The following is a 14,728-nucleotide window of genomic DNA, read 5'->3' as shown; positions in this document are numbered from 1 at the left end:
CACACACACACACACACACACAGAGGCCGCAATTTCAGTAAATTGATGTCGTATGAGCACTTGTGTAAACACTGATTTACAATATGCTCACATAATAATTGGCTACAGGTGGTCTGTCTGTCACTGCAAGGCCACATTTGCTATTTCGCCTTCATAAATTGCAAAAATGAAGAGCTTAATCCGCTGCCCTCACCCTTCTTACTCCCGTTGGTACGAAAAGAGCTCTTATGCTGATGTACAAGTTCGTTGATCCAATAAATGAATTAAGGAAGAAACAAACGGTCGCTCTAGCTGTCAGCTGTTGGGGTGAACCAATGTCTGCACGCGCAAAAGTGTGCTCACACAAGCCACCGAGGCTCGCCGTTGCCATTTGTATTACCTTGCATCAACCCCACAAAAACACTTTCAGGATGACAAAATACGAGAGAACTGTATGTGTGGAGTTGGCTTGACAAAGAGATAAATGGAACGGCCATGCTCTGTGATAGGGGTTACAAAGTCACAGACAAGCATGGGGCGCTGCATACTGAGTAGCGTTAAAGCCAGTTCAGACGACGCTTCAAAACAGGCGAGATAGATCTGCTTAACTTGTCTCGCTCCCTTTTGATGCCGTCAGATGAAGAGGGTGTTGAACATGAGCCAGCGTCACAACATTGGTTGGCAGAGAAGTTTCTGAGCGAGAAAGTGACGCCTCAGCTCCTTTGGCTGTCATTTCTACAGGATGGGTACATTTTAATGCAGGGCTGTGATCATGGCAACCATTTGGATGTTTACTTCAAACTATTCTTGAATACTTTGAGAACGGTGGGAGAGGGACAGGGTGAGAGGTACTTGTACTATCTATGCACCACGTATCTACTTAAATATAGTTGTGTGTGTGTGTGTGTGTGTGTGTGTGTGTGTGTGTGTGTGTGTGTTATAGCGGGGACTGTAATAAACAATATTAAATCAAATATTTAATAATTGAAAATCTTTTTCATAGAAACATACTTATTGTGTACTAACATCTGTGTTTAATGTGTATATGAGTATAATTGTGATTTTTTTTAAAATCATCTGAAATTTTATATTAATTGAATCAAATCAATGTTAAGTTCAAGATTCACACTCGTTGATATTCTGTAACTTTAAAAAAAAACATTTCGTAAACCGTGCAGGGTCACGGTGCTTCATGCAGAGAGGCCGACCAGGATGATCAGAGGAGTGAGACGCACAGCTGAACTCAAAACACAATTTGTGGGTTTGTTTATTTCCAACACTGCATACAGACCGACTTTGAAGTGCCATTGTTATTCTAGTCTGGCCCTGTGGGAAACAATAAAAAACACTCCCCTAAATCCAATTTATAAGCTGTCAGCCAGGTTTGTGTGTCCGTGGCAAACTACACTGAGTAGTTCAACACATTAAACGGACTAAACTGCATCATCTGACCATGTGACCTAACAAACGTCTATACTGTCTTCGGTCATCTGTAAATGTAGTATATGCTCACAGCGAGTAACCATGTACGCATGCAATGCAATCTGTGTCTGAGCGTTTGCCACCCAGCGGGAGAAGATTGAAGCAATAGTGATTGTCTAGTGTTTACAAGAAACAGCCATCTCCTTCCCCTCTTGCTAAACATCATAGAGCGTGTACCCGCAGCAGTGATGGATTATATCTCTTCCATTGTCATATTTTCTTTTTTTCTGTCATCAGTCAGGATTTTGAATTGGCGTTGTGCTGTTTTCATATCAGCTGTGATTTACTGAGAAAGATAGGGAAACATGTCCCTCAATCAATTTTGAATACTGAAAACTTGCTTGCGACTTTGAATGGAGGAGGTTAGGCAAAAGTATTTAAAGGGACAGTACACCTCAAAATCTAAAATACATATTTTCCCTCGTAGCCGTAGTGCTATTTACCAATCTTCTTCTGCCTTCTCTGGAATATACTGGGACTATCTGACACCCAGCTTGGTATGAAAGCATGCAAGGTTTCCTGCATGAAACTGCTCATAACGAGGTCTGTGAATTTTCTAGAGTTTTTGAGGTTTTTTAGCACCATAAGCTGAGTGCCATGCAGTCCTATTATATTTGAAAGAAGGCAGACTTCTCTATGGCCGATATCTGGAAAACCAGGCAACTCACACCAAAACAATGTAGATTGTTAAAAAGCACTACAAGTAAGACTTTTTATTTTGGGGGTGAAGAGTCCCTTTAAAGTGTTAGTAAAAAGGCCCTTTAAAGGGTCAGTTCATCCAAATTACAAAACGAAACATCCTTGAGTAAGTGGGAAAGTTACAGTTTCATTTGCAAATGTTTTGATGTCACTGAAAGCTCTGGACTATGTCTCCTTAATGTCCACAGCCAGTTTATCAAATTATCCTGAGAAATCGGGGGATTGTTTTTGTTTCTGCTTGATATTTGTCATTTCTTCACTCTCCGGACGTCACTAGTGGATTTCTATTCACATCCATTTTCTCGGGGCAGCAGTAAGTCTCAATGGCAAATATTTTGAAACCTTTGCAACAGCTGAACCTCTCAATTACCTAATCTGAAATGTGACACAATCTTTAATTCCCTTAACATTCCTGGGACATGATTTCAATGTCGAGTGGGTGGGCATATGATAGGCTTTCTAGAGATGTCTCTTGAATTGTATGCAAGACATGAGGAAGTGTGCAAAAGCAAGATGTGTGACAGCAAATGTGACAAATGATCAGGTAATTTGACTTACATATTTTCCTCTCCAATAATACAGAAAGCAGAGAGAATTTTGACAATCTCGGTCATCATGCTGGTCTGTTTGGGGTCAATCGCTCGTGCCAACAGCAACAGGCTCCGCTCATCTCCCAAGATCCTTTGCAGTCCATACTGTGAGACACGGAAGGGAGGAGGTAGGATACAGAAAAGGTCCATTGAGGATAAATTAATGAGAGCATTTGCATGTATGGAGAACTTTCCCTTCAAGTGAGAAAATAATTATAAAAAGAAGCTAATATACGTAATTTATAGTTAGCCTTAATTTTCTTTTAAGGAGGGACAACGAGGCCATGGGAGGAAATGGAGAGGATGATGAATTAATTCAATTCAGGACAGGACTATAGGGACAAATAGTTATAGTCTCCCGTACCTTTTAGTCCCCCACACAACTGAAGGAATGGGCAGAGATGACCACGTGTGGGGATTCACTCTTACAGAAGCAACATCAAGAGTCTGTCTGTCCTTGAAATGTGTGCCACTTTTGATAAATGAGCAACACCTTCCCAAAAAGGATAATTCAAAGATCTGAGACTGTTGCCTTGAAACGGAAAAATTAGCTCCACTTTGCCGTGCCTCTATTCCAGGCTCGTCATAGTCCAGATTCAAATCAGGATTTGAGTCCTGGCCACCCGAGCTTCGATTAGACATTTGTTAGACGTTTAATATTAGTCCACAAGTCTAGCCTTCTGTACTTAGATTCAGTACTTACAGAGACCTTACCTTTACGCTCCAACTAGTCAATTTCAAAGTCATTTAGGACTGCATCAAGCAATATCATTTCATCATGCAGGTATATTGAAGTAGAATTAATCATGTGAGGAATAAATGGTGTGGATTTCTTTGTTGACCCATACAAACCTTATTGTTCATGAAAGCCTTCAAGCACTGGATAAGTTTGTGCTGGTTCCGTTTATCAATATTCTCTTGCCTGAGAAAAAACAAACAAAAAAAAACAATGAAAAGTGAATTGTGATTATATAAACACAACCCGGTGCTATCACAATTACACAGAGAGGGGATGTCACAGGGGATCACTTACTGTTTCTTGTCCAGCAGCTTCTCCAGAGCATCCAGAAGAAGCCCGAGACCATCATGACCGAAGTTATTAACCCAACTAGAAGGGAGACACAGACACACGAAGAAAAACAGTTATGTATTATATTGTAATATCCAGTAAAAATCATTACTGCTGGTTCGTTGCAAACTATGTTGATTCACAGAAGGAAGCGAACACAAATATTCCACTAACCTCAAAAGAAATAAGTAATTCATAATGATATCAAAGGTTTAACAGTCACTTGGATACATTGACTGTTGCAGTTTTAAATTCCTAACAGGGGGAGCTGCAAATAAATTTGAATTTGAATTTAAATTGTACCCATCTACAAGCAAATTAACATACATCCATCTTAACTAGCGTTCCCACCGCTAAGCAGTTTGTATCCAGGCCCCCCTGTGAGCTGCTGTGTTCCTGTGCCAAAAGATTAAGCAATGCAGGAAAGATAACACTGTAATCGATAATGGATTGCAAGAGATAATTGGCTATAAACCACAGCGTATCAAGAGACGGCAAATGATCCAGTACAGATGAGCCCGTTTGTCTAAGCCAGGAGCAGAGCGCGGCAGGAGGAGGGTTGGCAGGACAGTGTGGTCGCAGCCAGATTATGTCATTAGCATTACTCGTTTTCAGGCTCCCAACTGTCAATAACGCAAAATGCATGAAACAATTTTCTGACATTAATGGGGCATACGTCAAGGATTTAACCCGCCTTTTTGACAATGATTTCAAATAATAATGTCTGAGTGGTTTGAGTATTAAAGGCATTTGTATTGACTCAGTGAGTCGGAAAAAAAACCCTCAATTGGGGTGAGATGCATTAGCCTGAGGCAACTGGCAAAGTTGGGGTGAGGTATTTCTTTGATCTGTGACTAAGTTAGCACACGCTGCAACCCCCCAACCTACAATTACTCAAATTGTATTAACAGATAAGCTGAAGCAGTTTATGAGTTATTGATATTTAGTGTAGTGTATAATGATGATCGGTTTTCTTAATAAAAACAAAACATCGTAATGTTGGAAATTTATGAATGTCTGTTTATAATGAACCTTCTAGTTTGAATGTTTCCTTCCATACTGGAATGCTTTGAGCATATTCAAGGCCATAAAAGAAGAAAATACGAACTGGCACTGTTTACAGCAGAATAATCATACAGTTATATATATATATACTGTGTATATATATATATATATATATATTTGTGGTACGGAGGTGGTAGGAGTAAATGAGACATCAGGACAACAAAGACGGAAAGAACACAACACAGCTGAGGGAGCACAAATCAGTAGATCCACAGCCTCTGTTCATGCTCCTGATGGTAATGTCAGTCTTCAGAGAACAAGAAATGGAAGCAATAATTGTGAAGACAATCTTGGTTTATTACACGGTGTAACTGCATTATAAGATTCCGGGGAATGCGGTGTCACCTCCACACAAGAACAGCACTGGAAAGAAATACTTTGTCCTCTGAAGCAAGGACAAGTAGAGGTTCTACATAATTACCGTGCCATGCTGTGCTTCATGGTTATCACAGCAACGGTGTATAATATATGGTATGTTTCTCTATACCTTCAAAAGACTGTGTAGGTTTAATTTAATTATATTTCTAACCATGTCGATCCTTTTTAACAGATATCTTATCTATTCATTTTGTAAATATGACTAAATTCTCACTTAAATGTAGGAGAATGTCTTTGTTGAGAGGATTCTGTCCTCACTGTGTGCTATCTAGTAATGCAACAGCTGGCTGAATATTCAGTTATATTTAGATTGTAGGGTTCCTATTCCATACACTTAAAAAACCTTTAAAAATAAAGATTCGTTTTTCATTCTTTATTCTCTGTTTTTGGTGTAAAACACTAATAATTGACTCTCTTAAATTCATTTTAAAAATGATCGTGTCTTAAAGAGTTGATTCTTATCTCCATAAAACTTTACTTAAGAATTTTTAAAAAATGAAGCAATAGGAATCTTCATGGTGATTTTCATGATGACCAAAACAGAGCAGGAGGGAGACTCTGGAGGAAAATTTGAGAAAGTGGACATCTGGTAGGTTTGGAAATGAGCTTTCACACACACACACACACACACACACACACACACACACACACACACACACACACACACACACACACACACACACACACACACACACACACACACACACACACACACACACACACACACGCACACACACGCACACACATGCACACACACACACACACACAATGTCACACTGAGACCAGTCAGGGAACCCATCTATTGACTGGCTGTGACTGAAAGACTGAAAACCATACCAGTGGAATGGAAGACATGGAAGAAGATTAATATCTTGAAAATAAACGTCTTGCAGCAAAACATCTGTACTGATGTTTTGCTACACGATGTTTCTTCACCGTTTGTTGTTGTTGTTGGACTGAAACAGAATAGACGTAAAAGAAAGGAGGCACTGCGAGTGTCTGTGCAGAAAGTTTCTCATCTAAAATGTATGCCTTGCTGCAGTTTGCAACATAATGCGGTCGTCCTCAAGGTTTTGAAAGCACTAAATGCTCCGACTCCTCCCTACATCCCAGACTGTCTATCATTTTCTGTCCCCTCACGTACACCCTTAGGTGCTCTGCAGCTTGCCTTCTAAATGTCCCCAAAGTTACCACAAAAGAAGAGGTATGGTCCTTCTACAGTGTTTGTCCTGAGGCGATGCAATGCTATTTCTCTGTTCATCTGAGAAACTGCCTCAGTGGACAACATACTATTTCAAGTAATAACTCAAAAAAACAACACCACTACTACTACTACTACTACTACGCCTCTTACTTGTCGTAGTAATTATGTACAAGCTCACAAATGATGAATGGGTATTCTAGTCAGGTAAACCTTGTTGCTTATAAAGAGCAGGGACACTCGTATTGTTGGGGGGCCAAAGCGTTGACAATACTTGTTGCTCTTGGACAATAAAATATCAATGTATCATTTCAACATTGAAGGAACAAGAGGTTGCATCCGTTCCTTATCAGTCTCTTCTGCTAATGTGGGAACACATCCACGGATTTCATTAAGTTGGGGGAGAACTTGTTCATCCAATATTGATGGCTATAATCCTTTAGTGAAGTGCCACCAAATTGTGTTACTTTCTGCAATCATGTATATTCCGCAGGCAAAATTAAAAATTCATGATCGGTCTTAAGGGAGCAATTTCTTATTTTGTATGTAGTTTTATTTCTACTGGCTGGATGCAATTATGTTGTAGTTATGCTAACTGCTATCAAATGTATGCATTGGAAACATCACAGTTTAGCACATTTTTACTGGCAAGACATGTGCTAAAGAACACTAAAGAACATTTCAACCCCACGAAAAGTCCATTATGTTGTGGACTTGCTGTTAACTTTAGAGTCATAATGTATTGCAGCGAAATGATCATCTGTCTTCCTGTCAAATGACATTTGTTCCCCAAAAGACAAAAACGTTCCTGACTGTCTGCCATAAGATATGTAGTTATGCATGAGCAAATATTCACCCATGCATTCAATCTCTATGCTGCATCCTATCCAGGGTCACAGGGGACTACCCCATCATGCACTTCACGAGAGGCCGGGTACAACCTGGAGATGTCACCAATCTATCACGGGGCGACACACACACAGTCGGAGAGACGGAGGAAATATTGAAGAAAACCCAGAACCTGTTAACTCCGGAAACACTCCAGATGGCCATCTTGCTGTGAGGTGACAGCGCTAAGCGCTGACCCATCACGAGAGAATATGTGCATGTATATTGGCATGTCGGCACTGTACATATGTCTGTTTATATATTACAGGATTTCCAAGTTAAGCAGTGAGATCTTAAATAATAAAAAATATCATATTCAGTCTTTACAAAGCTCACTTCAAACTGTACTTCACCGTGAAGTACAGTTCACTGAAACGTAAAGAAAAGGAACAAAATAAGCCGCTGTGGCACTTCAGTCGTCTCATGTTTCTTTTAATGTCTTCTGCCACACACGTGCAGCTTGCTACATTTTGCCAAAGTGGACAGCGTGGTACCGCTAGTGCCACTCCAGGCTGTGTTCAGTGTCTTGCTCAAGGGAATGCAAGTAGTTACAGTGTATATAGAGCGCTGTATACTGATAAAAAGTGACGACAGACTCATAGCAAAAAGTGTGGAAAACAGTGTAGAGTGCGTGTGGAGCTCTGCAAAAACTTGGCAAGAGCAATGTTAATCCGTGACGAAATGGTTCTGCGCATCGCCAGCCGCAGTAAGTGACTCAACAGCGACAGAAACAGCGAGAGGCCGACACCCTCTCACCCTTTGTTTGACTGATGGCTGGTCTCGTGTTTAGATGGCTTGTCAGCGCATCGATTTCAGTCTATGGGCCAGTGTTATTATTTTATCATGGCTAGATGGGGAGCTTTTTTATTGAAAGCTTCTGTGCAAGCGCAATATCTTTCATATTGTATTACAGGCAAAGCCATACAACTGTCCCTCTGTGTGAGTACTGACCTATTCGGTGCTGCAGTTTTCCAAATGAAGGCCAACGCTCGGTGCAACAAAGAGCTCTGAAGAATATAGCTGGAAACCAAGCACCAGCAGTGTCTGCGTAGTGATTTACCATGACAAACATGGAGCTACATTATACTCTGATCAATTTAATAGCCCGCTGAAACAACAATAATGCACAGGGCATATCAGATGGCAGAAATTGGATATAAAATATTTACCATATTGTTGTATTTATCACATCTCGAAAAAGAACATGTTTCACACAACAGCTATTAAGAGGAAGCAGCTTTTGTTTTTCCTTCTTCTAATGTTTCCTTTCGAGCTTCGATTTATTTGATTAAAATCTAATTTTGTCCTAATAATTTCAGAACTAAAGGTTGTGGCCTAACTGTTATATGAATCATATAAGATACGTGGTCACACAGGATACATCTTATCAGTGCAATCACACTAAGCTAGTATAATGAAATCATTCACTTGTGTGCTGTTGATTTGCTGCTTTGAGCTGTGCATCTTGGTGCCTTTACATTTCAGACTCTCAGTTCGCTAGTTTGATTAATTCATCCCACATCCTATCTATGCAACTACATGAAACCCTACAGACTGCACAACAAGACAAACACACAGGTAGGTATACACCTGTAAGCATCCACTAACAAAGGCCAGCAGGAGACCTTCGATTTTGTAAGAAAATAAATATCTATATATATATTTTTTCTTACAAAATCCTTAAATCTGCCATACACTATTTCCGCTGTTGATCCGAATCTTCCACCTCACACAAAAGTGAGTTCAATATGTAAGAGATTGATAGAATCCAGGGTTAAGTATACAGAGAGCCAAAATCATTGACCTGTGCTGTCCTTGAAGGAGAACAACGAGCAGCTGCTATCCTTCACGTGGAACTCCAGGTAACATGCACTCTCTCATCCCAGTGACAGGTGCTCTGTCACTCCACTGAGCTGTCCTGATAATATCTCACGTCTCCTGCTGCCCTGCACAGTTCTTAAATATAAAACACCACAGCAGACAACATGCTGTGGCTGGACAACGCAAAAAACGACCAGAGGTGTGGACTCGAGTCACATGACAATAACTGCGCGTTGGTCAACAAAAAAACTAATTACAGAATGCAAAACGGCATTGCATTTGGTGAAGAGCGCATTATAACTTCTTTAGGAATCCAAACTCAATGTTGAGGACTTGGCACTTGACTCGGGACTTGAATGCAAAGACTTAAGACTTACTTGTTGCTTGCAAAAACAATGACTTGGTCCCAGTTGTGTTCGTAATTTCACACACCTAATTTGCTCTATCGATTTTGAAGAGTGTCTTTTTCTTCAACTGATGTTTCATGACAAAATTAAATAAAAAAAATCATTGAGCCACTGAAAAGGAACTGTTCACAGAAACAACAGGAGCAGTTTCGCTGTTTGATATTGGTACTAAAGCTAGTAACACAGTCTGAGGAAAATATTCCTGGTGTCAGCACTCCAAGAATATGATTGCTGGTGAAACCAAGCAAGCACAGGAACAGCAGCAGTGCAGTACTCCAAAGGAGCACTTTGCACTTCTAATGGCATTTGAGTCACAGCTTGATTCCAAAACGTGGTTCTAACAAAGAGTGAAGCTCAGCCTTAAGACATGAACAAATGTTCCACTTTTCCTGGTTGAACTGAAGCTGCTTGTTTGTGTGTGTGTGTGTGTGTGTGTGTGTGTGTGTGTGTGTGTGTGTACACACAAGTACACACAAACTCAGTGAAAGCAACAATAGTGTCTGTATGCGCGCAAAAGAAGTGTGTGTGATTGGAGAGTCTCTACTAGACAGCTGACAGGAGCCCATGCTCTCCCCCGTCACTTTGAAATGAACCCCCGAGGAGTCCAAAAGACGCTTGATATTTCTAATTACCCCCCAGAACAACACCGAGGAGGATTCCGACACAACAGTCATCCCTGCGAGATGACGGCAGACAGAAACCACGAGTACAACTGGCGGATCGCAGGTTGATTAGACAAACTCATCTAATTATGTGTTTGTGAGAAGATCAGAGAAAGAATCATCAGGTTTGATGTGATGCATCTCCACAGTCCTCTGGCTTCCGCAGAGTTTCATCTTTCAAGAGAGAGAGAGAGCGGTAAATGCAGTGGAAAGCACTTCTTTGAAAGAACAGTTACTATTTTCAAAGCAATAAAGTTGCCATTATGTTTAAGCGTTTTTTTGCTGTCACCTTATACAGTAGATGAAACTTTGCAAAGTGTAAATGTTAAATTATTGCTTATATGTTAGCGTGCACCTCCCAGACTGTGTGTCTGTGTTTGTGCTATTATTTCATATATGCTGGGAACTACAAAAACTTTAGGAAAGCGCTGCAACACTCCTAAATCCTGGAGCAGATTAGATGACTTTCATAGGTTAGGAAAGTTTATAATTGCATGAAAGTAGCAACAAATATGATTTCAACTGAGAATGTAGACGAGATTGGACAGATATCCTGCTCAGAAGTCATTTGGTTACGGGCTCAGGTCAAATGATTATATCCCACGACCAAAAAACAGCAAGACAATAATTCAAGTTTGCATATATGTTTGATGATATGTACACCAGAGATTTTGTCAAGATGCACTGTTTAAATACATGTCAAAAAATGCACTGTATTATATATCGTTTTGTGTACATAGGCATCACATCCGCCAAATTTAGAAACAAATATTTCTAAATTATATATGTATCACGTCGGGGCCGTAACAGATATGGGTATCTTGGAGGTTAACAGATGGTGTAATAAAATGAAATAGGCATCACTCCTGAAATATACCCAGGCACTGAGGACATTTATGTCTCCAAAATCGTTTTCACTGCCTCTGAGGGAGAAGGGCGAACGTCAACTCTGAAGTCAGCCGCAAGGGCAAAAACTAGTTAACTTGCTCATTTCTGACTGCTCGTCACGTCTGTTGGAAACAGCGTCATAACATTTGTGACAAATTTAACAGTCAAATAAATCTCTTTGAATGCTATAAAACGAGAATGATTGCACCACCCTCAGACATAAAACACAAAATGAGTGTGGATTCGCTAATGAGTGAATCATTTCTGTTGCTTTCGAAAACACTGAAGACCGGAGAAACCTTTGCCTACAGACCGCCGCTAAGTCATTATGTAATTTTGTCATCTTCCCCTGTCTTGTTTCACCTTGACAAGTGACAGAGCAAACTTGTATGAGGCCTGGAAGGAAAAGTGGTTTGTAATAGCAGTGGGAGTCTAGGGAGTAGAGTCCCACAGCATGGTGCAAAGGAAATTACCCCAGTGGAAAGCTTCCACCGCCACTTTACTTCTTTGCTGTGTGTCTAACAGTCACAACATATTTTATCGCCCTGACAGGTTAGGTTTTTTTGGGGATATCTTGTGTCTCTCCTTCCTTCCTTACTCATCCCTTCCTGGAAGATGTTAAATCTCCATCGTCAAGGTGGGAAATTAAATTGATATTTTTTCCATTACACTACAAAGCGATGGGAAGAAATGGCGCCGGATCCAGAAATGTCAAAGGCGTCAGACTGTCCTGTGTCCTGAAGTAGCCTGTTCCACTGAACTCCACTCAGGACATCAGAACTGTTCATGCTATGTTTAAAATATTCACATTGACATGGAGTCTGAAGGGTTTTACAAAAGCACTATCCAGGGTAACAAAGTAAATACAGAGGATCAATTATGGATGATTCACTGAGATGGGGGAGGGGGGGGGGAGGGGGATTTCCACATCAAAAATGACAGAGTTGAAACAGTCATTCATCTCTGGGAAGAATCAATGTCAGACAGAGCTGGCCAATTGATGTCTATGTACCCAAGTCCTCAACAGGTACCATTCATCAGTGCAGTGTTAACTCATTGCAGTTGCATCGAGAGTCACTATTCACACTTTGTGCCTGTGCCAGACATGATTTCTGGCCTAAGCTGTCGAGAGGGGTTTTATACAGCCGCCGGGACGTTTGGATGCTCATATTTTTTCCGAGCAGTCACAATAGCAGATGGATATGCTCTTCTGTGCTGGTGTTGATTGGCTGTTGTGCACACAGTGGACGGAGGAGACCAAAGGAGAAGGAGTCGGGGATGTAACAGTACCAGTTAGTGCCGACTAATAAAATTAATTTGTGCCAAGGGAGGAGCTTTTGTCACACCTTTTAATTGTCTTGGTTATAATTGTACCGGTAAGTGCCATGCACATAAAATGTAATGACGATCAAGTACAGTAATATCTTTACACCTTCCGGTTGGCATTCACTATATATATATATATAATATATATTATATATTATATATATATATATATATATATCAAAAAGTATGACTACAATGTCGTTTGATTGTCTAGAAATACTGTTTCTGGTCATATATGAGTTCATTTGACTGTATTTCAATACACAGATTACAAGATGAGGGAGTGCTGTCTTAATCATTATAAAGGGAGCACCACCACTGTGCTTGGCAGGAATGTTGAACAGAAGTATTTGTCCATATGTTGTTCAATGCTTTATCAAGCTGTGCATCAGGACAGACAGTCAACAAGACGGGGAGCTTTATGTGAGCAGGCATAGTAACTTCAAAGCTCGTAAAAAGCCCATTACTAGTGTTCCATGCAACCCTCTGTGCTCAGCTACAAGCATTCAACTGAGAAAAGCTGGTGAGACTGATTCAGAGTCTGAGACACCCTGTGTGGCAGAGCAGCAAGATCATCACAACAACCCACACCTTGAGTATCCAGACACAGAGAGAAACTCTGGTGTCAGCAAATGTCTCCCGCCTCCACAAAAAGACCTCGCAAGAAAATGCCCCTGAGAAAATGTCTGACTTGTACCGTGAAGATTTCACATAATGAAAAGTTGGGAGCCCGGTTCAATTTTGCTTAAATATGTCTTAGGGATCTGAGAGCTAGCAGATCAAATATGGAAGTCACTGTCGGGATTTGACAGAGTCATAGTGTAATGCTGAGGGCTAAACATAGGGAGCTCAAAAGCTGGGGCCATGGATATGTGCTCTGCTGCTCAAAACCACTCTCCTATTTTTATATTGGAAAGTCTATTGATGGAGCTGCAGCAGAGTTAGATCAGAGGAAGTGAGCGTTAACCCTTCAGACTGAATTATCAAGTAAAGTGTAAAAGCAAGGTATGCATCATGTAAAGGCAAAATTCAAACACACATGATACACAATAAATTAGCTTTTCATTGTGACTGTAAAAAAACAATAAATGTATCAATTGAGGCATCAAATTTGTGATATATCTTTCCATGGATCGTATGACGGTTTCCCCCTGTGAGAAACAGAGAGTAGGAATTTGGAAATGAGTGTGAAAGAGAAGGCCGGACTGAAACACTGCGGGACTTCTCTCCCACTAAATGAGAAAATAAGAGGGTTGTAATTTTCTGTAAATTGCCATCTCACTTCATGTCAGTGGATTAAGAAATTAATGAAAAGCGGCAAGTCAATCTGACACTTTTAAATTAAGAAGAGAGTATCCAAATGACAGAATTAAAATGGGGGAGAATGAAAGTAGAGGATAAATAATTGGCTGGGGGGGGAAATTCTGACAGAAAGAGAAGTGGAAAACATGGCAGCTGAGGAGAAGAGAGTGGAAACAGAGTAAGCAGCGGACGCTCCAGGCAATGCCATCTGTGGGTGGATCTGCAAAAGGCTGCATGCCACACACCTGTGTGGAACTGCCTGGGAGATAAGGCCCCGAGCACAATGGCCCTGTGGCCACCTGCGCTGCCAAACAGGTGCACAGCCCAGCCAATTAAACTATTAGACAAACACAGGCCTCTGGGAGCAAATTAGCAGGCTGCCCAAACATCACAGGAAAAACAAAAAGCAATGGTAAGCACTAACTGTGAAAGAACATTTGATGTGAGACTTTCATTTCTGTGTGCAGAATTAAGTTGAATGTTCCACAAAACAAAGTGCTGGTTTTGATTTCGTTATCACATAAATGTCAAAAATGTCTCCAGTGTTTAAACACAGACCACCAAATTAGTTACTTGATATAAAAAGTATGAATAAATGTAAAATTGCTTACGGCTCAGGGCTATATTTTGCTGTTATATATCCAAATGACACTAATAATTCTTGATATAGAGAAGAGAAGAAGACACACTGATATTGAACTATTTGTGTGTGATCAATGGCCCACATTTGACAAAGCAGAGCTTTAACTGGTCACATAAACATGGTCAATTGAGTTTGAAACATTAACTGCAAGCTTAAAAATAACAATAACTTAAAAATATTCAAACTTCTCCTGCATAGCTTAAGCCGTCCTACAGTACTTCTCCATTGGATTTTGACAGAGATCAGATCAAATCTCTTGGTCGAGACTATTGAGAAATGAATGATGTTTTCTTTTTACTTAAATCATATACAGTTTAGGACCATCTAT

At 40.4% G+C, this 14,728-nt stretch overlaps 1 protein-coding gene across 2 annotated transcripts in view; it reads right to left on the bottom strand.

The window, feature by feature from the left end:
* The window catches only part of diaph2 (diaphanous-related formin 2), a 345,406-nt gene that overhangs the window by 233,133 nt on the left and 97,545 nt on the right, over nucleotides 1-14,728 (bottom strand). For both annotated transcript variants that reach the window (XM_076102904.1, XM_076102905.1), the window contains exons 8-10: nucleotides 3,784-3,858; nucleotides 3,603-3,672; nucleotides 2,719-2,855 (exon numbers count right to left, since the gene is read on the bottom strand). In XM_076102904.1, the coding sequence (XP_075959019.1) occupies nucleotides 2,719-2,855; nucleotides 3,603-3,672; nucleotides 3,784-3,858 (282 nt within the window). The remainder of the gene's footprint in view (nucleotides 1-2,718; nucleotides 2,856-3,602; nucleotides 3,673-3,783; nucleotides 3,859-14,728) is intronic.

Source organism: Anarhichas minor, unplaced genomic scaffold, assembly GCF_050575085.1.
Source record: "Anarhichas minor isolate MPS153535 unplaced genomic scaffold, ASM5057508v1 ptg000028l, whole genome shotgun sequence".
Lineage (NCBI taxonomy): Eukaryota > Metazoa > Chordata > Actinopteri > Perciformes > Anarhichadidae > Anarhichas > Anarhichas minor.
This window is presented reverse-complemented; position numbering and strand designations above follow the sequence as displayed.